This window comes from Nipponia nippon, unplaced genomic scaffold (assembly GCF_047370975.1).
Source record: "Nipponia nippon isolate SJK-2023a ecotype South Korea unplaced genomic scaffold, ASM4737097v1 scaffold_4, whole genome shotgun sequence".
Classification (NCBI taxonomy): Eukaryota; Metazoa; Chordata; class Aves; order Pelecaniformes; family Threskiornithidae; genus Nipponia; species Nipponia nippon.
Window position 1 is genome coordinate 27550904 of NW_028262358.1, and position 24198 is coordinate 27575101.

At 37.5% G+C, this 24198-nt stretch overlaps 1 protein-coding gene across 7 annotated transcripts in view; it reads left to right on the forward strand.

Annotated features, from left to right (window-relative positions):
- The window catches only part of MTA3 (metastasis associated 1 family member 3), a 144195-nt gene that overhangs the window by 93081 nt on the left and 26916 nt on the right, over positions 1 to 24198 (forward strand). For all 7 annotated transcript variants that reach the window (XR_015708583.1, XM_087776211.1, XM_087776210.1 and 4 more), the window contains exons 15-17: positions 3381 to 3467; positions 8803 to 8949; positions 20739 to 20770. Coding sequence is in view for 6 of the 7 variants with exons in the window: in XM_087776211.1 (XP_087632337.1) it covers positions 3381 to 3467; positions 8803 to 8949; positions 20739 to 20770 (266 nt within the window). In the remaining variant the exon portion in view is untranslated. The remainder of the gene's footprint in view (positions 1 to 3380; positions 3468 to 8802; positions 8950 to 20738; positions 20771 to 24198) is intronic.

Here is a 24198-nt window from a genome sequence, read left to right on the forward strand (position 1 = left end):
AGGGGACCTCTGGGGGTCTCTAATCCCACCCGTGCACAAAGCTTGAGTGCTCAGGGCCTTTTGTCCAGATGAGATTTGTTTATCTCCAAGGATGGAGACTCCGTGGCTTTGCTGGGCGCCTGTTCCAGTGTTGGATCAACCTCACAGTAAATAATCATTTCCTTGCATCTACTGAGAATTTCCTGTCTCACAGCTTGTGCCTGTTGCCACAGACAGCACTAGTATGTTGTGCTGTCCCTACATACCTCCAAGAAGGGTCTGGCTTGGTCTTCTCTATGCTCTGCCACTGGGTAGTTACAGGTGGCAATCAGGTCTCCCCTTGGCTGACTCATCTCAAGGCTGACCAGACCCAGTTCCCTCAGACTCGCCGTGTACCTCCTGTACTCCAACCCCAAACCAGACTCTCCAATAGCTGGACTTTCTCCAGTATGTCCGTATCTCATTTATAGTGGGGATCTCGGAACTCGACACAGCGTCTGGACGTGGTTTCACAAGGGCGGAGGGGGAGGGTTACCTCCCTCACCCTGCTGGTAAGGCCCAGTATGCGGTCGTCCTTGTTGCAAGGACACACCGCTGCATAAAGTGAACACGTTAAACACGTTTCCCCTTTACAAGGTCTTTGTTGGCTCCCTTGGTGTTTCCGTATTTAACTGTATGCCTCTATTAATAGTTCAACCCTTTTGCCAGTCTGCAGACCTACTTACTGAAGAATGTTATCACATTTGCCATGTTTTTGTTCTCTTGAACCAAGACCAGTTTAAGCATTAGTTACACACCACTAGTGTACGTGCTCAGCAGTTTCTGTCTGGATGAATTCCACCTGGTCCTGGTAACTTGTTTTTATTCATTAACCAGTTTGCTTTGAAATATTTCCTATGGACACTTTGATGTGACACAGTTCTCACACGTTCCTCATAAAAGGGTTATGGAAGTGAGCTTGTTTAAGTTCTTCTGCACTGAACGTGGCTGCAAAGAATTCATTCAGCTTTTCTGCCATGCCTTTATCTTTCTTCTGTTATTTTCCTCACACCTTGGTCATCTATTGCTACGGGTACTAGCACACTTTCTGCTTTTGATATGTTTGAAAAAATATACTATCAAGTGTTATACTCCAATTCTTTTTTTTTTTAATACATTTTTATTTCTCATAGCTTCCACTATTTCACCGATCTTACTAAGATTTTTAGTGTTCATGTGGAAGCCCATAATTGATTTTAGGACTTTTTTTTAATTTTGTTTTTGACAACTTCCTACCTAAATTTTATTCTATGGTTTTACACTCAAGAGTGATGCACAATCTAATTTTGTGTTTTTCTGTAAATAGAGCATAAAGATCATAAACTTTATCATATTTTTCATGGGAGTACCATATCGTGGATTAAAGTTTGCTGCTGTTAAACATATTTAACTGTTCTAATAGATTGGTGTGCTTCGGGATACCCACCTGGTACCTTTGGTGAGCAGGCTTCGCCTCAAGCATGGAAATTGTGCTCTCTTTGCAGTCTGTATTCCAGTCAGCATATTAATAGCTCACCATGATTCAGTGTCTTTTTTTACAGTGAAGACATGTAGCTGGAAAATTTTCTTGCTAATTACTTCTTAAGCGATGCTTTGCTGTTCCCAAAGTAACTGTAAAATACTCACTGTATAGTCTGTGCTAAGGGAGACAGTGGAGACACATCGTTCTACTCTGTCACTTAAAATATTTCAAGTGTTGTGGAATATTAAAAATATTCCAGGCACTAGGTTCAGTGCATTTTTTTCACTGAGAACAGTATATTTTGTTATTAAGGTTAAATAATAAAGTACTTTGTGTACTCAGCGTTAGGGCTCTGGAACCTTTGGGCTTTGCAGATACCAGATACCATTTACGCTTAGCACATGTAAGAATTTCAAGTAGTTTCCTTACTATGTTCAACGGAGTTATGCATTGGCTGCTGCATTAAAAACACCTGTGAACATATTGAAATGGTTCTTCCAGTCATTGCTGTGGTATCATGACCTACAAGTTTTTTGCCTATAGCTAGATAGAATACATGGAGATTGTAAATTTTGGGATTTTTTTCCCAAATGTAGATTGTTCTATCTGGTGTCTTATCCTCTTCACGTGCCTATGTATTCCATATCTTGTGCTGGAATAAAAGAAACAGGAACATTTTGGTAAAACAGAAGGTGGAGACAAAGTGGAATTACAGTTATTATAATCTATTTATAATATCTAGCTCTTGTAAAGCTTGTTAAGACAATGGAGATCTGCATGTGCACATGCGAAACCTATACAAAGAAAGGTGTACACATAGGTATGTATATGTGCGAAGTAATGCCATGTGAGGGAATTCTAGATCTACAGAGTCAACATATGAACACAGTTTTGTACAAAGGGATGTATGATTTTTTTGTTCTAGGGATGCTGGAAGCCCTGTACGGGGAGTGCTTATGTGCTTTTGAATACAGATAACCCAATCATTCTGAGTAGTTTAAAAAAAAAAAAAAAAAAAGATAATCTAGTTCCAGTAGTCTTGAAACTATTTAATGAAACCTAGTGTCTTGTCAGCTTTTGCCTTAGGTTGATTGACTCCGTTGTCTAAGCATGAGCCTCTTCATAGCAACACTTCTGTGTTTGGGGCATTTAGATGGATTCCCTGCTTGTGTATTCGCAGTACTTTTAAGTTGCGAGTTCATAGTTTTAGCATCAAATTAAGGTAGTTACTGAACTGCTTATTTTCATTTACTTTGCAGGAAGTTCCTATCTTTGAGACCTTTGAGCTCTGTCACACTTGGTTACAATTGACCGCTTTGTTCAAGAGTATACAGTAAAGGGTTTTGGGGGGGTTTGGGTTTTTTTTTAAGCTTCATCTTGCCATGATAGCCCCCGTGTTCTGTTTTACTTATTAAAAATTACATGAATCACCGTACCATGCGAGTAGTACATGACCAAAGTCAGTAGTCCCAACTTTAAATCCTTCTTACCTCTGTATTACTCTATTTAGGGCCAGACAAGGTTGTAGAAAACAATGAAGAATTCCATGTAAATTCTTTTTAATAGCCAGAGCTGCTTTTATTTTAGTACTCATGTTTTTGTCTGTGTTTCATTTGCCTAGCTGACCGTCTCTGAAAAGACTTTGTAGGCAAAAAATGCAATTAGATTTGTGTTAGAACTTATATTAACTTTAAAAAAAAAAATCATAACATCGCTTGCATGAATGAGGACATGGCCTGCCTTTAAATATCTGTCATTATTAGCATTGATGAAAAAAAGAAGAATATGTGCTAAAAAGAAATTTGTGGTAAAAATGTAGGTCAGAAACTGGTTGGTGCATCCTAATTATATTTGTAATGGTAGAATATTTAAACTGAGTTTCATTCTTTAAAATTCTCAGATGCAGACCGACATTGTGAAGTTGCTGGAAATCCTCTGAAGATCAAAAGCACCAGAAAACCGCTGTCATGTATCATTGGGTATTTAGGTGGGTATCTGCCTCCAGAGGAAAAAATGAGTTAAATAAACATTCAGTATTTACTGATACTTTAAAATCTTGTATGCATAGAATGAGAGATTTATGCTTGTAGTGAAAAGAAAACTATAAAGTTAATATATTAATAAAAATTCTGGTCTGCTATGAATTGCAAAATGGGATGATTGAACTTGCAGGATGTAGGCAGAAGGCCTTCTGATACTAGTTTAAAATGGCAGAGTGAAACCTGATGTAATTTAGAACGTGAAAAATATTCTGGTAGTCTAAATAAATAAACACTCAAAGGGGAGATGAGATACTCAGTATGCTCAGTGCTACTCTACTGTGTCCCTTGAATCCACTTGTGATACTCCCATGTACTTTGAAAGGAGCAGACTTCAGCCACGATGAGACACTGATCTCTTAATTTGATGACATAATTTTAAAAGATGCAATGAAATCTGTACTGAGTTCATAGCCAGGAGATCATGGTACTCACATAAGATAATAGGGAAAGGAGAAATTCAAGTAACTGTGATTCCTTATTTAAAAAATGAAAGTAGTCCTCTTTGCAAGGAACCACCACTGACTATTAAATATTTACATAATCATATGAGAGATGGGATACCCCAGAGGCTTTATATTAATCCTCAAATGAATATAGAAATCTATCCATTGATCAGAGCGGCAGTGAGTAATTCTGCAGTGTTAATCCCATTCCACAGAAGTAAAGCTGAGGGTAGAACTCAACTCAGTCTAAATGTTTTTCTCAAAATTTCAATCAACAGGAGTTATTTTTTGTACTAGAACAAAGTAAACAATAGCAGCTTCTTGACTTACTGAAATAGAAATCAGCTATTAATGTAGTTATAACTGTTCTTCCAGAACATTGAATTTAACAAAATCCAAACTTCAGAAAACTGGGTAATGAAGAATTAATGCCCACTCTCACTGCATTTTGATTCCTCCTGCCCTGAGTTTAAGAAAAAAGCCGGTAATAATTTTCTACAGGCATCCCAGCTGTGTGCGTTATGTATGTTGTCATTCGAGTGAATGAGGAAAGGACTGCTTTGATTGACTTGGTGGAGCTGTGGTTGTGACAGGGGGAATCCGGCAGAAGATGGATGGTTCATCCGGCTGACCCCCCGTTTGGGTAGTGAAAAGAAGAAACAGCAGCATATGTAATCTTAGAAGATACTGCAGGTTTTTAGTGCCATGTTATTTAGTCAGTCAGGGGTTGTCTTGGTACCTCTGGGAGCATAAGTCTGTAGGTTTAATGGGAGTAAATGGATGAACAGCGTCAGACAGCATTATGTGTACTTAGGTGAAGGTTTTGTAGAAGATTAACAGTGCTAAAATATACCAGGTATCTGTAGAGACTGCTTAGCATTCGACTGTATGGGAAGTGAAGGTAGCTCGCTACAGTTGAAGGTAAATAATATGTATTGCAGGGATATGAAGTGTCCCCGGTGTAGTTATGGACATGCATCTGAATTAGCTGTATAAGGGTGGCTAGAAAATGGCTTTTTGTTTGCCATTTAGCTTGGTGGGGTTTTTTTTTAGTTTAGTTAGTGATGGGTTTTTGTTTGTTTGGGATGTTTGTTTGCATGTTCCAGTGAATAAGTAATGCTTGCATTATTTTTCTCATAAAATTTAGCATTAACTATCATGTCACAGCTTATGCAGGAGGTATTTATTTTCTTTTTAAAATTATTTCCATGCCATTGCCACAGCCATTTATTGGAATACAGTTAACTGTGTCTCTCAGGGCACTACTGTTTTCAGCCCTGCTGGTAGGGCAGAGAGGATTTCAGTGCCCTGCACGTCCTCGGTCATCCCTTCCCTTTATCCCTGTTCTGCTTCTTGGCTGCCAGTTCCTCAGGTGAGGTAGGTTAAGCATTAAAAGTAGGCCCTGTCCTCTAGAGAGCTGGGGCTAATCCCCTGTAATCTCTTCAGTCGTCACTGTGCTTACTGAACAAACCCCCTAAGGGGAACCCCTGGCTAATTAAATGTCCTGTATTACCTCCTAGTTATGAGGAAACCAGGCTAACGTTTCCAGCTGGGATGCATGTTGAGGAGATGAGATGAGAGAGAGGTGCAGCTGCTTAAGCACCTCTGGAATCCAGGATGCTTATTTAAGCGACTCAGTAGGAGACTTTGACTTCGCTTTATTTGCTTTGGATTTTTTTTTTTTACGCTAGTGACATTAGTGGAAATGGAAATTTTTAGAGTTGTTGTTGCTAATTACTTGTTTGAGGCTGCAACCTGGTCTTATAATAAAGGTTCCTAATAGGTTGTTCAAGTATTGTTTCTTACTCTGTTTTATTTTTATTTCAGAAATGATCATATAATCTGAATCTGGCCGACTGGTTATTCGTTGTGTGGCTGAAGGGATAATTTGGATTGTTTGGATGTTATCATTAGTTCACTGAGTTAGCAGAAGGTGCAGGTGGCTGGGAGATTTTCAGTCAAGTACTAGGCAATAGAGCAAGGATAATAGCAGCAGGAATTAAAGATCCCTAATTACTATTATTCCATAATACAATAATATGATGGTATAATATAATTCAAGCAAAACCCCTGAAATGCCTCATTACCTCTCTCAGGGGTGGTGAAGCAGCTAGTTAGAAAGTGCTGATCTAAAGCAAGCACGCGAATACTTGAAGCAAGTCTGTATGTAGAGGATGAGTGAGTGTGCGGTGTAAAGACCCCACAGGAAGGACTCAATCCATTGGGAAGCGCTCCTGGCTGTTTAATTAAGTTCCTTTCTAGAACTTAAAAGAACTTGTTCTTTCTACCTTCCTCTACTGCAGAAAGAGAAAGGACAGCCTTTGTGGTAAACTAACGGAGGATTAGTGACCTCCAGACTGAAGAAAAGTCAAAGGAAGGGCAGGCTTTCTTCTTCAACTGTTCTCTCATCCTGAAAACGTAAAATTATATCTCCTATACACTGTAGACAGAAGCAGTTTACAAGTTCTCATATGTTGATCCAGCTGCTGGGATTATTGTGGATGCTGCTGGAGCTCTTTGAGAGAGATAATATTTTAGTGGTGTTAGCCCTGAAAATTAATCATTTCCTTTAGAAAATTGGAAAAGATTGCCAAGTAAGCATTTTAGAATCCAAATTCCAATAATCTACAGCAAACAGTGCAAACCTTTCTATTTCAGTTGAAAGTTTTGCTTTAGCAATCGGTAGCGTTCATAACATTAAGCACCCCTCTGTTCCCATTTTAGTAAAAACACAAAATAGGCGCTTGTTCTCTACAGCATGAAAAATGGGCCATGCCATGAAATCTGCTGGGAGCTTGGTGTTCCTAAACTCTTTTATATGAAGAGCAGATGAATACTGCAGTGAATAGCAGGAAGAAGCTCTCATCTAAGTAAGTGGTGAGATTGGTGACATCAAACTGGCCTTCACACACACAGCCCACACCCCTCCACCCCAAATCTACAGTCCTGTAGAAGCAATTACCTGTACCCTAGCTCTGTGCTATTCTAACACCTGGCCGGTGCATTGCCCTAGCCTACTCTTTCTAATCTGACCCTCTTGAAGCATCTTGGATGAGGGTGTTCATGCTTTCAGACTATGGTTGCAAGCTCTGACCAAACCAATGGTTAACAATTAAGCAGAGTCTTTTCAAATGTGAAAATTGTTGGCATTGTCTTCTCCTGGCATGCTGTTCCCAGTACAGCCTGACCAAGTCACTGTGGCCATCTTACTCCTTTGCACCTATTTGGATACTGATGAAACTGTTTGGCTGTCGCGCCTTTCTATTTCTGCCTTTTAAAGGTTATCGTGACTTAGGGCAGCGCACCCCCAGCCTGCCCTGCAGCCACGGCTGGTTGCCGGTCGGGGTGGGTGACCCGGGCTGGGTGCCTGCCGGCTGCATGTGAAGGCTTGCTGTGGGAGCGAGAGCGTGAGGCCGGGCAGGCGAGCGCTTGGATATCGGATTTCCTTGGCATTTGTGAAAGAGGAAAAAATCTGCTATCGCAGTGGACTTTGACTTTGTGCAATGGTTTCTGTTTCTCCTGCATGATAGCTGTGAACAGCAGAGGCTGGAGGGCCTCCTCCTTGGATACCTGGCCTCACTTTAGATTTTGCATATTCCCTGGTTCTACACTTTATTTTGTAAAAAAAAAAAAAAAAAGCAGAAAGGAGCACTTCCACTTCAGGGAGTGCAAAATGAATTTTTTCTTTTTTCTTTTCTTACTCCCTGTGGACAGTTGGCTCTCCTGATCCATCTCTCAGGCCTCCTGCCCACACGTTGTCAGCCCAGAGGTCTCTTCTGCTCCGTGGGGCAGTTGGGCGGGCGGCCGGCCGCAATCAGGCTGCAAGCACCTCGCAACCTGCGCAGCGCTGGCAGCTGGTGCCCCGTGGCTGGGTCAGAGGGACGGGGACCTGCCCTCGGGCAGTCTGACTTCCCTCCCAAATTTGGGTCTGTCCAAGGATGTACACAGCGGTGGCTTTTGAACCCAAATATGTGATGGGAATAAGCTAATTGGTTCAGCAAATTCCTGGTGAAGGACAATCAGGCTCTACGGAGACTTGCTTTTGCCGCTTTTATCTGGCAGATAACTGAGGAATTTCCATACAACTGTATCAGCTTTTGGCAAACACATCAGCTGCCACCCTGAAGTGTGCTGGCCAGATGCACTTCACTGCCTCTTACCCACCTTTCTTCCTCCTTCTCCAAAATAATCCTACTCCGTGAACCGTATTAGATACTCTGGGATGCCCGAAACTCCCCAGTAAGGACTCTGTATAGGAGCCTGGCAGTACCTGGGGAACCCAGTGCAGTCTTAACAATTTCTGTGTTCCTGCTGCAGTTTTGGGGTAGTTTTAGCTTCAGAGCTCTGCTATGGCTGGGTCCCTGACTTCTTGCACCTTGTGACTTGTGTTTGGGAAGATCTCTTGAAACTTGTTATTGTCACAGAAAATATTTAATAGCTTGAGGTATTGAGGTGATTTCACTATAGTAAAATGCTTTTATTTGCTTGCTTAAAAAGCTGTAGGTGTGTAGCTGCAATACAAACCTCAGAATGGAAGGAAAATGTAAACACAGACCTGTTTCAGATTGATTTGTATTCTTTGATCTCCGAAATCCTTACACGTCTACACTGTAGTATTGAACTTGGGCAATCTAAAGTGAAATAGATTTTTCTTATTTGGAAGAACTGTAGGTATGAAGACTTGTGTTTGAATTGTTATTGAAGGTCTTGTAAACACACTCATGCTGAATAAACTTTCTTTCCTTTCACTAGAAATTTAAATGTAAATGTAATGTTGAATAGTCTATTTTTTTTTTTTAATCAAGTATGTACGATCTCTCTCTCTCTTTTGTCTCAGAGATTCATCCTGCAGTGAAACCCAATGTAATCAGGTCAACACCAAGCCTTCAAAGTCCAAGTGCAAAACGTCTGCTTGCACCTTCCAATCACTCTTCACTAAGTATTCTGGGAAAAAGAAACTACAGCCATCATAATGGTCTTGATGGTATGTGAAGGAATATAAAAGAAATACTGTTTAAGTCTCTGAATTGCAAAACTTTCTGTGGACCTGAATAACAAAGTTTTGTGACCTTTCTGTAGAGAATATGATTTTAAGAAATGACATTAAATGAGGGGCTACAGACCAACAGAAATGTAAGATATGAATAGCGTATTTGTAGCATTGATTCTTAATGCAATGAATGGTGGTGCTTATTAATTGAACATGGGTATATTAATGCCATCTTTTAAACAAACTATTTTTACCATTTTTCCTACTAATCCTTTGTCTCTATATAAAAGGACAAGAAAGGAATAAAACAAGTTTGGTGAAGGGAGAGATGCAACTAATTTCAGTTTATTGCATTGCATTTTTATTTGAAGAAATATTTTGCAGAGATATGCAAGGTTTTCAAATTACTCTGTGCTAAATTACTTGATAGCTAAATTGTTAAACCTGGACCTGCTAGTTTACAACCAATCTCTTTGCTAGTATGTGAATTCTAAACGCAGCTTAATCTGGGTTCTCAACAGTGTGATTGGTAATAGAGAGAAGATAGCTTTTGGCATCTTGCGTCCCAAGACTGTGTTACAGAGTCAGTTAAAACAAGAATGTAGTAGTCCTGGCAATAAGGACTGAGGGAAGGTAGGAGCTCCTTAGAAAGAGACTGTCCCTGCATTTATACCACTCGCAGAGGAGGAAGGAAAAGGGGAGTCGCAGAGGTACAGAAGAGGCTTTTCCTGTACTGTGCAGCGCCAGAGGTGACCTTTAAGCCTGGTGTATCCAGCCACTTCATTACAGTATGGTGGAAATGGTGATTAGATATGAAGCTGTGCAAAAAAAAAAGATGGAAATTTGTGGGTAAGGCTAACTTTTCTCAAATAATCTTTATTTTTTATTCTGAAAAGTGACTCTATTCCTGTTTGTTTTGTTTTTATTAACTATTACCGAAAAGAAAGATTTTCAACTGGAACTGTGAACAGATTTATCTCATGTCCAAATAAGAGGAGAATCGAGCTGGATACCGTTTGTTTGCAATAAAAAGAAATGCGTGTGTTTCCTGAACACTCTTTTTGTGAGATGTAACTTCTGTAAGCCATTAGCTTATTTGTTTTGTTGTAAGGTTGTTGAAATTAGAAATCTGAAAGAAGCTGGGCTCTGAAATAGACTGTTCTGTTCACGATCTGCCCAAAAGAGGCGACTGTCTGTTTTCATGCTTTACAGAATAGGTTGAGGTAGAAATAAGAGGGACTCTCATTTTAGACAAGCTAATAGAAATAGTATTCCAAATACAGGAGGAAAAACTTAATCCATTATACATTATCTTCCCATAATTATAATGCTTTTCTGTCATTGCCAACGCTGTTTGTATCTTGAAGTGAAAATATCTACTGTACATTTAATAATACCTAGGTATAAATCACTACATACTTTGACAAAAGTGAATATTTAGCATACACAGAAGAGAGGATCACTTTGCTCAGTGTGCAAACAGCCATTACATGGTAGGCAAATAACATGCATGGCAACACAGGCTATTCAGTGGACCAAGATGGCAACCGTGTGACTTGTACTTGGGAGAAAAGGTGGTGCCATTAATGGGCATAGCCATAAATGCTGAATTTCCACTGCAGTCTTTGAGTGTGAAGTTCTGCAGGGATGGTCTGGTAGTTACTGCATGGGATTGTGAACGAAGGCTTCTTCCACCCCTCCCCTGCCCCAGTGCCGGCCTCTCTGGACTCTCCATATGAGCTTTGAGCGATGAATGACTTTCACCTGGAAATACAGATGATGTTACATTTCTACTGCAGAGAAAGCTGTAGCAATAAGTTCAAGGTAGATATGATGATGATGATGTCCCTGTAAGGAGGCATGCTTGGAAGTCTTCAAAATTTTTCTTCTACTTAGTACAGATGTTCTCTTCAAATTAAAGAGTTTATAAAACCAATCATTAGCCGCACTTGTTACTTTGTATCAAACAGTCAGCTAACTGTGTTAAGGCAATGTGCACAAAATAATATCTAATTTGAAAAATTGAGAACTGTAAGTCATTGCTTTAGGAGATAATTATTTCAGCTTATCTATTTTCTGTGAAAACATAACTTACTGGAAAGCATATATCCTAAATAACTGAAATCTGTATTTTGTTACTCTAAAAATGGCTATTTTAGTATTTAAAAATGGCTATTTAGGTTCTTACCCTAGCCCCTCTCTTTAATTAAAAGCCTGCAAAGTGTAAATACAATGCAAAGGAAACCCAAAGTCTCTAAAACAATCAAACCAGTAGTAATGATTCTCAACAGCACAGGTCCTCTCTTCTTTTTGACTTAAAAACAATTACCTTTAATATTTGCCATTTAACCCCTTCTCTGGTTATTGGTAAATATCAAATACATTTTGGGGGCTGTAAGGTATCCAGCTTCTCTTCAGTACATGGCAAAAACTCAGTGACCAGATCAACTTGGGAAATGGTGGTTTCTGTGTAATTGCACTGACAATGGTGTACTATCTGTGCACTGAAAGGTTATGCCAACCTCCAGAGTTTTTGCATTACTATAAGTATACTAAAAAGCTTTTTTGGTTCCAAAATTGATTTGTTTGTCCAATAATGATTGTTGCTGGGTTTATTGCATTGTATCAATTAACAGTATCCAGAAAGCCAGCTATGGAGATGATATATTTTGTCTTTCAGACCATGCTTTGATAAAATGAGCAAACAAAAAAATGGGCACAGTGGGCTTATATTAAGTCTTATCTCTTGCTATTTTCATAATCTTAATGTTATTGACATAGAAATGTCTGCATGTTCAGGTTTGCTTTTTTCCAACAGTATTAGAAATCTGTTGTAAAGAAGCCATGTAAATATGTTTACTTAAGATATACAATAATTTACAGCATTCAAGTAAATGTCACTTAGGCTTGTGTAAATATATATTTAGATTGGCATATTTAAAATCAGTCTTACTGCCTAAGTGAGTTGAGTGCCGTATTTTGACAGAATTTGTTATTAACAAAATTATAATTATTGGCTCAGAAATAAAGCAGTGTAATACGGAAATGGCACTTCTTTATGCCTGTATGGGGGAGCTGGGGGAGATGATGAGAAACATCATTAGTATTTGGTTTAATGCTTTTAAGAGTAATGAATAAGAACAGGATTAGCATTTCTGAGGGAAGTCTTATGTTGGCTTGAGTCTTGGTGTTGGCCCGTGCAGCACACGTTTCCCTTTCATTTTTCCACAGATGCACCTCCAGCAAGAATCTGGTGCAACTGATAGGCATGAGGGAGTCTGTAATTTCTGACTATTGCTCAGTCTTTATCGAGAATGATGAGGGAGCACATTTATCTCTTCATAAATGGTGGTGTTTGTGCCCTGATACCTTGCTATTAAGTGATCTGAGTGTCAGTCACTGCTGGCTGAGAGATGTAGTTGTAGTTGTATGCATGAACCCATGTGTAAGGCATAGACTTAAATAAAATTGCACTGCTTAAGCGTTGTATATTGTAATTAGATAGAGAGAAGATCTTGCAGTTGTTTGTGTCCTTTCTTGTAGGAGAAAGACTTTCTCTGGATGGTCTTAGAAAAGTGTTTTTCCTTTTATTTTCAAACAACAGCAAAGCTTGCATTCTGTAGGATGGAATGAAAAAAAAAAAAAACAGAAAGCTTTTTTCCATTCTGGGAAAAAAATCACAGTACTTCGGGGAATTTTCGTGTAATATGCATGCTGGTGCTTTTAACTGTTCTGAGATGCAGAATTTCCATTGCTGCTGAAAAGAAAGTCAACACAAGATATTTAAATGGTTCTCAGCAGTGAAGACAGTCTCTTTCATATGGGAAAACTCCGTTTTCAGAAAATCACGACGTTGCAGAATGTTATGTGTATCCAGTTTTATGACTGAAGTTGACGATGTGAAGATTTAGGTGTGACTGTAAAGTGCTTTGTGGATATTTTGAATCTGATCTTTAAATTACAGTGTCTGAAATTATTCCGAGCAATTACTTTCACCCACAAGCTACTTAACTGTGAGCAACAGTACATCCAAGTAGTCAAGTTACACGTCAGGCTACTGTTTTGGCAGGGTGAGTAATGATAATTTTCCATATAATATTTGGAAAGATCAGGTAAAGGTATTTTACAGAAGTATAATCTCTGTCAACTGGCAGGTATTTCCTTACTTTTACATGCATCAGAACCAGAATATCCACAGGATGCCCAAGATATTAACGTCACTAATGAGGTACAGAAATCAGTCTGTGCCTGTTGATACTGTTTTCATGACTCATGGGCAGAAAAAAGAGAAACGGTTGTTCGTAGCTGAAGAGACTTTAATCAACAGCCCTGATCCTCCTCTTCTCTTCCCCTTCCCAGACTTTTAATGCTGTATTTCAGGCTGAGGTGTCCTGATGCCTTCAAGAGGATTCTTTCAACAGTGAAATTTCTGTTCCTGAATATACTGAAGTATGCAGCTGTATCTAAGAATGAGACAGCAATTTTAGGGTCCATTTTCCTAGGAATCCGCACATCTCTGGCACAGCAAGATAAGAAAGTGACATGAGCAATTGGCAAAGGGAGAAAGACCTAAAAAAGTGCACCTTCTATCTTAGACGCTATTTTGGTCAATCCTCCTCTCTCTGCCTGTGACTAATAGTATTGGCTATTGAGGAGATAGGCAAGGAAGAAAGGCTTATATTTCACTCCTGCTTTTCTGTGGGGAATTTGAGACTCTCCTTTGAGAAACACATGAAAATATAAGAAGCCTAACTGACAAGCAGAGAAACTGGAGCCTTTCCTGCCCAAAATTGTCTTGAAACAGAGAAAACAATTCTAATATGTGCTTCATCATCATTAACTTCACATAACCCTATGTGAAAGTATATTAGAAGGAAGGAGTTTTCACTATAGGATGGAATTTCTCAGCAGAGGGAATTGTTTTTTCTCAAAGATGTCTGATCGTTGTTATGCTATTTTTTGGTAGAGATGGAGATGTTCTACTGTGGTGGCAGGCTAGCAGCATGGAATGCATACCAAAAAATATCTGGCGATCCATTACTTTTAAAAATAAAACCTTAAATTGTCTCTTACATATTAATCAACTATAAACCTACCTAAATTGTTATAAACCTCATTTTACATGCCAGTGATTTCCAACTGAAAGAGGAGAAATGAGATGTGATAAGCAAGCTACTATGTGAACCTACTTTTGCCATTTCTTCCATGCTGAAACACAAAGTGGGATTAATGTTGAATTGTGTATACCTACTTTTCCCAAAAGTGAAAAGCAAAAGTTATATATTGTTCTGCGGCCAGTTTTTCCTCTGAAATTTGCTTTGGGCATGTGCATTCTAGCTTAGGTCCTTGGTAGGGCCAGCAAATGTCTTGAAACATTTGGCTACAGATCTCTTACTGAAATGTGTGCACCGATATTGATGGAAATGTGAGCATGGAAAGTAGATCTCTGAAAAAAATGATGTTTGTTAATGTCATTTACTGAGAAGCAGAGGACTATGAAAAGGGTGTTTATGACTCTTGGTTATTTCCCAACATACATTACTCAGAACGTTTATTTATGTCATGATATGAAATGCTTTGTGGTAAGAGCCTTGTCATGCATAGTTCTATAGAATGTCATTAAAGCCATCTCTGACCCTCAAGAGATTAACCTAACAACCTTTCTACCTTTGATTTTTTCAGCTTGCACAAGAGTAGCCAATTTCTGTCTGTTTTCACTGCCCAATTGGAAGCAATCATTTTAAATATTTAGTAGAAAATGAAAATGCTCTAAAGCTTGCATTTCTGTGGCCAGTATATTCACTTGTTTTTGCAGAAGTACAAATTATGATACTGAGATGAACCAGTGACAACTTCCAGAGCCCAAATTATGTACTGCTGACATTGTAAATCATTTGTAGCACTAAGCTACTGCATATCATGTTTTCACTTCTCAGGCCATTTTTTTTTTCTATTTAGATTTTTGTATTATAAAACTGTTTTTTCTACAGTTCGTTTACAATGAGTTGATGATTCCCCTCTCCCCACTATGGTCTTTATACCTCCAACCCCAGTGATGCAAATAACATTATGACTTAACATGAAAAATAATCAACTAGGAGGAAAATATTTTTGTCTGAAAAATGGAAGAGAAGTATCTTTTTTTTTCCCACAGAATTTCTTACAGTTGAGAGAAAAATTTATTGTCTTGCAGTGATAAATGTGCAGTCAACATTTGCCTACATTGAATTCACATTACAATTATCTCCCAAGTATTTGAGGTTCTTTGATTACAAATAAAAGAACTGTCTTCCATTCTGAAGACTGCTCAAACCACAGAGTATTTTTTCAGTGGGTTAAGGTAAGCAGTGTGACTTCTTTATGATGGATTTGGTCACAAGAGGACTTGGGAGGAGCAAAACCGTTTCAGCAAACCCATGTTGCCGTGAATTTCCTCTGAGAAAGAACTGTTCCTAAGTGCTAGCATAGCGTAACACTGTGTTGTGGGTTTTTTAAATATAGACAGCGATTGCTTTTGTTTTGCCAAAGTCAAAATACAATTTCCATTCAACTGTAGTTCTCAGGCTTACTAGATCTTGTGAAATGTGAGATATTTCCAAGGGTGGAAGTACACTAGAAATTGAATAGTGGATTTTTTTTTTTCTTTTATTTCCTTTCTTTCAAAAATATATCTTTGGATTTGTAAGGCTTCTTTCCCTATGTTTTATTCACAAAATGCACAAAACTAGAATCGCATTCATGCTTTGATGCACCACTTTGAGTGTGCCAGACATCACTTACATTTTGTTGTACTAAGGAAACGAATACTTATGAAAAGATTATAGCATTGTATCTCTGTATTCACCAGCGTAACCTGTGCTTCTGATAACTCTAATAACAGCAGGGGTTAGAAAGAGTAAGCTCTGTGGGATCGCAGATGGAGGAAAGGGCACTTCGTGGTGAACTACCCCATTTTTGCTGCTGAATCAGTGTGGGGTTTTTTTTATATACAGGTAATGTGTAGGCATGAAATTGCAGTAACACTGGCTTTTCTAATTGGCAGTATAAATCAGCTCTTAAAACAGTAAACAATAAGAACAACACTATAATGAAGTTAGCATTCAAAACACAATGCAGATAACCAGAACCTAATTCCTGGAATCACTACTTTCCCCTAGTATTATTTTAAAGAATTAAAGTTGCTGAAAGAGAATCTTGTCTGTTGGATAACAGGATTAGCAGCGTATTACCTCATGAATTACAGATTCAAGATCTGGAGTTCATACTTAAAGTGCTTCTGTGTATGATTACTGTCAAGTAAGTTGATTATTTTTTGTAAACTGTGATTACAGAGCAATAGTTCTTAACCATTTTATTGCATAATGCAATATGGAAGGCACCTTCAGAAAGTGCTTAGGCAGTGTCACTGGAAAGTTCCCGTGTCTGGGGAAAATGCTTTGTGATCATTTCGTATGTGTTTTCCTTTTTTGTCTGTATAGTCTTTCTCTAGTGTTTCAAATTTCAATCTTGGGAGACTAAGGGTGTTCCTCAAATAAAGTCAAACTCTTTCTTAGTATGATTACAAGATATATATTTTTCTAATAATACTTTTGAAGTAACACTTAATGTCACTTGCTTCACTGCCACAAACTGGTAGGAGTAAAACAATTATTTTGATTACTTAAAATATTCATAACCCAAATTGAGAAGAAATAATGAAACAGTCTTCCTTTCTCAGCTTATTTCATACGGTGGTCCATCCTGGGTGAAAAGGTTCTTTATAGTCTCATGCACCATGATAAGCTGTAAGTATTACTAGGATTAAACACCTCTGCTATTGCATGTCTGCCTTTATTTTCCACATGTCTAAATGACATTATCTTGAAGCTTATTTATTCTGGAAGGTTTAGAAAAGGGCACCTTTCACCCGCTAGTATTGCTGATGACCCTGTTAATATTAAGGAGAAAGACGAATATCAAATAACTACGTTTCCTATCAGTAGAACTACAGAATAGCACATAAAAACATAACACATGGACAGCTGGAAAAGGCTTGGAGTGTTTTTAAGGATGTGGTTTCTGTCCTGGCTTGAAGAACCCTTAAGAGAAAAAAAAATGTTGCTGGGGAATAATATATAAACTTGAAATGGTTCTGTAGCCGGCACCATCCCTTAGCAGTGGACTTTTTCTGATTTAGCCTTAAACGGTTTTACAGTGGGAAGTTTTATAGTCTTCTAGTGCCCATGAACAGGGAGAAACACTGGATTGGGCAGTATGGTTGGTAAAGCAGCTTATCATGTGAGGCAATTTCTTTTTATAACTTACCCATTTTTATCTGAGTTCAAATAAATATGTTGGAGAAAGAGCGTACGAGCATCTTAGGCAGTTTCTGCTGTTGGTGCATCAATTTCTCCACAATAATAAATTTCTAAACATCTTGTCAATACTGAAGTTGTATTTACTGTAATTTACTCGCATCAGATTACCAAAACCCCTTGTTAGTGATGTTGTCTAGCCATTTCTGTATAAAGTGGAGTAATCCACTTCACTCCCACTTCATCGGCCATAAGGGGAGAATCATTCTGTATCCTGGAATTTCCTTTCTACTGAAGAAGTACAAGTAGAGGTTATTGCCTTGCACATAATCTTTTGCTCTAAGAACTCATTTATAAACCAAGTGTCCACTGGTGCCAGTTTCACTGAAATTCAAGCCCGATTATTTAAATTCCCAAAGGCAGTCTAAAACTTGGCAGATAAAACTGAATATCCAAAGTTTTGTTTTCTGTTGTGTTGAACACCAAGACGTTTGTGGTTTTTAAATAAGGTCTGTTGCCCTCAAGCTGCATTGGAGGTTGCATGGGTGTGCAGACCTTTTGTGAAACATGCCTTTTTGAATGCTGCATGACTGCCTTCTTAATTGGAAGCAGGGGCTTTCTTCCTTAGTTGGCTTAATTAAAAGCAAAATTTTCCACAGAATTGGCTGCTGTGTGTTCATGCATAAACGTTGGTCAGAATCCTGCCAAATCAGGGTGTAATTATTTTCTGGAAGAAATCAGTGTCGCCTCAGTTCTAAAATCTGAATATTTGGGTATCGGAGTATGTAAGAGTTTAAATTGTGCAACAACGGCACCTTAATTAGTAGTCTCTGCTAGATCCTAGAATCTTTTGACTATGTCTACTTATTAAACAGTTCTTTCCCTAGCTTTTTATTTATGGATATACTCAGGTCTTTCTAAAAGATGTTTGGCAACTCTAGATGATATTTCAGTATCTACAGCAATAAAAGCTAAGAAGAAGATATGCAAAAAACAGAGAATGTTTTTATTGTATGATATAGCACAGGGATATTACTCTACAAATGTAACAGATCTTTCTTCACTTCTTTGCTCGGTTTTATTAATAGGTTATCAATATGGTAATATCCTGGAGTTAACAGCTGTTGGTATTGCATTAAGAGTGTCTGTAAAGTATTCTTCAAAAATATGCTGTTTAACAGCAGGTACATTCGTCTGTTCCTCAGTTCGCTTTTGGGAGATATTCTCTCTTTCACTCAGTTGTCTGTGGAACTGCGAGGGTGACTGAGTATTTTGGGACAATCATGGCTAAGCATAGTTTTTATAGATTTGGCATATAAAGCTATGCCAAAAGCATAGCACCTCTGAGTAAGAGTGAAGATTTTTATTACTGTGGTATCTGAGTCAAAAAAGTATGGATCTTTGTTTGTTCGCTTTGATCTTTTTGGGGGTGACTGGAAGTGCTATGTAATGTATCTTCTCTATATTTCAAGAGAGAAGCAGCCCCATCCTTTTTGTTTGACCTGATAATTCTGCTTAAGTTGAGGATTCCTCAGGAAATGCAGTTGTGCTCTTGGAGATAGGTTGGTTGTGTTTTGTTTTGTTTTTCTGGGTAGTTGGGCTTTATAAACAGAATGAGTCCTTGTCTCATGAGTTATTCAGGTGGCTGTACCTCCATGAATGCAGTTTCTGGGTTTTCTCAGGAACATTGTTATTTCACTGGGATGTCAAAAAAAACAAACAAACAAACAAAAAAACCCCTTGTAATAACAAAAAGAACTTTGTGAAGATAAAAACTGAACAGATTATAGAGTTCTTCACTCTACTGTGATCTCTTACTTTATAACAGTGCCAAATATATTCGGGTATCAGGAAACAGTAGACTGTCACAGTATTTAATTTTTATACTAACAGTTTAAAACTTGCTTGGAGGACTGGTGACCTAAATGTATTTTTATATATGGTAATTTTTTGTGCAAAAAAAAGAGAGGGAAAGGAGGCTGGGAGAGGAGATCCCAACTAAAATATCGGTGGCTTTAGGTAGGTTTTCACATTACAGAACCTTTATCAATGGGATGTTATTGATACCTGTAACGATACATATTTTTTTTTTTTTTATTAGATTTGATTAAGGATGAAGACTTGTACAAATGTAAATGTAAACTAGATACAGGAATTACTGCTGAATATCAGGTTGAAGTTTGAGATGTTTAAAATGGCTTGTCTTTGTTCCTATCAGTGATTGAACTATACCTTCAGACTGGTTAAGATGACTCCTCAAAATGAAAGAAACTGGAAGCACCAGTTTGAGAGTGTAATTACCATTTTTTCAGAAAGAGATGTGCAGCTGTTCTTTCTCATGCCCTTTTAATCTCTTTAATACTATTTTTAACAGTAACAAAACCCCTGGGGAATTCTTTGTGTAAGTGATGCCAGTTGGGACCCCCGTAAGAATCACAATTTGGAACCAGGGCAAAAATAACTAACCTATTGTAATTATCATACGTTTATCTCACTTACAGAATGGAGACTCTGCTGATTCAATTCATGCAGAATTGTCCACATTTTACCCAGAACTGCATGTAGTGTTGCAAAATGTCTCTTCCTTAAGAAATCTGTGTACTATAGCCTATGTGATGTCTTACCCAAATTTTTTAGCAAGTCTGTGAGATTGCTAGTAGCATCATCTTGCATCTTGTAGATCAGCAGCGAATTTTCTTGCAGTTTTTATAACTGGTTAGGAAGATGTTTAGTTACTGAAGTTATACTGCTTCGAAAAAGAACACGGCTGTAATATGACAACGATAGCATTTTAAAGCCAAAGAGGCTGAGATTTCTGTCCTTGGGGGAAAAAAAAGCAAACATAATTTAATTTAAACAGGGGGGGTGAAATCGATGTTAGCTATTGGCCTAGTCGTGATTCCTGAGCAATTTTATATAAATATAACCGTGAGTTCAGTTGACTGGCTCCTGATTTATCGTATAGGAGAGAATAATTAAGATTTCTGGTTGTTACACTTTTCAATATACTTTGTCAATTTCAAACTGAGAATCCATGTCAAAATTCTCAGAAAAAAGATTGTCTAGTTTTATAAAGCTTTTTTCAAATGGGAATAGAAATGGAATTATGCTGATACTATTTGTATTTTTTTCTGCAGAGCTAATCCTTCATGTTAAATGATGCCATATGTTAAAAGCAAAATGAAAAAAACCACTTCTTGAAACATGAATTATGAATTAGTTCCATTTTTATATTTTCTTGCAGAAGAGAATAATTAAGCAAAGAGAATGAGTGCAGTTAACAGCATACTGTAGTGTGCTGTATATTTTCAGGACCAGTGATGATTCTCATGCTCGTTTCATGAGAAATCTTTCCAGTCTCTGCATTTCTGCTATGTTCGTTGTTGTAGCCGAACAGTAGCATCTTAGCCTTGAGGGTGAGCATCAGAAAATAGGGCTTTTATGGATAAAGACAATACTCTAATACGCTGTGGTTCTTTTGTTTTCCAGAATCATCCAGCCATACAACAAGAACAATAATGGTAAGTAGAGAGGAGATTATAGGTATCGATCTATCTATCTGTAGATATGATTTTTTCTTTGAAAACAAAGTGAATATAGTAGTATCCTAAGCTGTTGGCATGTTTCTTTATAAAGTCCAGTGTCACTGTAGAGATAAAATGAGTCTGTCTGCCACTGCATTTCATGGGAAATCTTGGAAAAAATGTGAGCTTGAATAGCTTAAGAAGCAGCAGTGCTGTCAGTTTGAATAGGTGAAAAATCCAGTTACAATTCTGTGTGTTATGTGTTTAAGTGATTTTTGATTATGTCAAATTAATGTTGATAAAATCTCTTGCATTCTATGTGTATCACATGTGTCTGGGCACATTTAAAGTTCAAAACATATGCTGAGTAATTTCTTGCATTAGATTCCTGTGAGGCCGGTTTCTGACTTTACCTTCAGTTTGATAGTTTGGGTTCCAGAAACAGAGAAATGCTTAAACGGACAGATACATCTCAAAAATGAGATTAAAAAGTTTTATGCATAAAAGTCTCATGGATTTAGTGTCTATCTTGGGTTTTTATAGGGTGAGAAATTTTATCAGTCTCTTTCTGTTTCAAGCTCCTAATAAAAGGTTAGATAAGGATTGAACAAAAATTCATATAAAGAAAACCTTTCTCTGACTGGCAACGATTCATGCCTATCCTGTAGATATTTGGGGGGAAGGCTATCCACTTTTGGAAAAAGACCAATTTTTGAGGTCGGTTTTGAAATTTTGGAATAAAACCCAACAAAACATGATGTGAGCTTGTTTGTTTTCATTCCTACAGTTTTCAGGGTGTCTCTTCAAGTTCATTACCTCTTCTGTGTGTGCAACATACGTGGGACATGTAAATTCCCACACAGATACTTGATTCAACAGGGGACAAAGGGTAAACATAGTTCATTGCCTTTATCGTCAATAGTCATTAATAATCCAGTGCAAAGGGATAATAAATAGGTAAGGACTATAGATCACAAAATTTCAAAAGAGTAGAGAAATGTCTATGATGAAGTGATGTTTCTGTTTTCTACTGGATGTGTTATAATCCTCGTTTGTCATGAATTCAGTTTAAATAGGCACATTTCAAAATAAGATGCTGAGTTATTCAAGTGTATTCCTCTGCTATAAAATTTTGGAAGGGATTGAAACATTTTTCAGTATTTTTCCAATTCTGCATTGGTGGTGGGAAAAGAGCTAGAGGTTAATGCTGAAGCTGGTGAAAACTTCACTCCTTATTTCCCTTTATTTTTTTTCCTATTAATTTTACTCTGAAGATGACACAATTTTGTCAGTCTCTTGTTTCCATTAATGTATCAAAACAGCTCTAAAAACTGACCCAAAGAAATGGGGGTTTTGCCTATATAAATGGGTCCTCACACCAAAACATGGCCAAACTTTAAAGAGATAAGAGAAAGGTTTTTAAATAACTTGAGTTCTTGAGGTTCCTCTGTTGTGAACCTCTCCAGACCTCTCTGCTGACAACTCAGACCGCTCAGACTAATGTTCTGCAGTCGGTGTGCAGTAATTGTCCATTGCACTTAAATAAAAGTACAATTAAAAATAAGTATTCTGTTTAGTGTGAAAAGGTTCTAACAATATGTCCACTCTTCTCTGCAATTAAAGCATAACTGAATGTGTAATGGAAAATTTCTTACTCTCCAATGAATAGGTAGAATATATCAGTAAAGCCAGAAAATACATTATTCCTTGCATTAGAAACAGTATGAGATTATCTATTCAATACAGACATAGTAAAGCAATACTGCTGAGATCCATTTTTTTAATGACTACTGCAATAAATAATTACTCTGAAATAAAGTCCCTTTTCTGACTGATTAGGTTTAATATTGTAACACATAAAAAGTTAAAGCATGATCTTTAGTCAATCAGAATGTGAGAGGTATAGCAACAAATCTCCTATACTGCCTTGGATGCTTTGATGTAAAACAGCTTTTGTCTTATCAAGGCAAAGTTGAACTCCTTTTAAGTTGCATTTATAGGTGGTGGAATAATGTAAGGAAGGCATTAAATCTGATCTTGTCTCTGAAGATTCAGATTTATGTTAATATCAAAGCCAATGAGGAATAGAGTGTACTTTGCTAAGGAAAAAGTGCAGTTTTTCTGAGAACATGACAAGAATTCTTCTTCTGTATTTAAATACAACGATGTCTCCTTATTTTTTGTTTCAGATTCTTGTTCGTAAAAATAAAAAACTAGAAAAATTTTAAAGGGTCAGGAGGAGGGTATCATCTATGTTTTAACTATAAAACAAATCTCCTCTTATTCTGTGGATAGACACCTAGGTTAGTCTTCCATTACTGATTTGCTGATTTCCATAAATAAATATTTACTTTAAAATGCTGCTTTTAAAGACATGGTTTATTCAGCTTTTCTGTAACTTCCATGAAATACAGAGTCTATAAACATCGTAGTATTTTAGCCCAGATGCTTTGGAAAGTCAACTGTCGTCTCTCTCTCTCCCCCCCCCCACCCCCCCGCCCCGACCCTGCGCACAAAAGTCATTGACTTGGATTTTCAACATTACATCTATTGTAGGTGTTTTGTGAAAGGTTTGATAAAAAATCAGGAGGTTCAAAAGTAATACTTGTGTTGACTATCTGGTTAATTTCTTGTATATGATCTGTTGTTTGAAAAATTTTTTTAATAGGCTTCGGGTTTCTTAAATGAAATTCTGTACCCAAAATGAATGTGTGCCTGCATGCTAGTATCAATGTTTGCGACTCCATGCTGTATGGAGACTGTGGTTTGTAATTTTTGCATTCATCTCAAATCTCCATGAATAAGTAAACTAAACCAGCCCCAAACCTTGATGCTTATTAGAGGTATAATGCTAATGCCTTTGCAAATAAGAACACTTCAGGTGTGGCAAAACAGAATCAATATCTCATGTAAACTTAACATAATTCTACACTTGTTTTACACTATATCCTGTATAATTAGGTCAAATATATTGAGCCAATTAATATAGTTTATTACCGATCATCTGAGCATGCCTGATTTCTTCTAGTGATTTTTTTTCTCTACATGTAGTGAGCTTCTTTTGCTCTGTTTGATTTGATTTGATTTTTTGTTTAAAGATGCAAGAAGAATTTAAAAAATGCTAATTTAAGGCAATGGGAAATTTCTTCCTTTCTGAAGGGATGGGGAAAAATGTAAGAGATCATAAATTCAAGTCCATTTAGGAATTTATGGTAATCCAGTTAAACATTCTTTCAGTCACAGCATAAACATTCACTGTTGGTTTTTACACTTACAGTGCCTGTTGGTGTTATGTATTTATTTCAAAGCTGGATGTATTTTCAGAATCTTCAGTGGCTCTCTATGGATAAATGCTCAGCCATTTATATCCCAGTACAAGTTGAGAAACTTATAGACAGGAACCTCGACTGTGATTTGGGATCTGA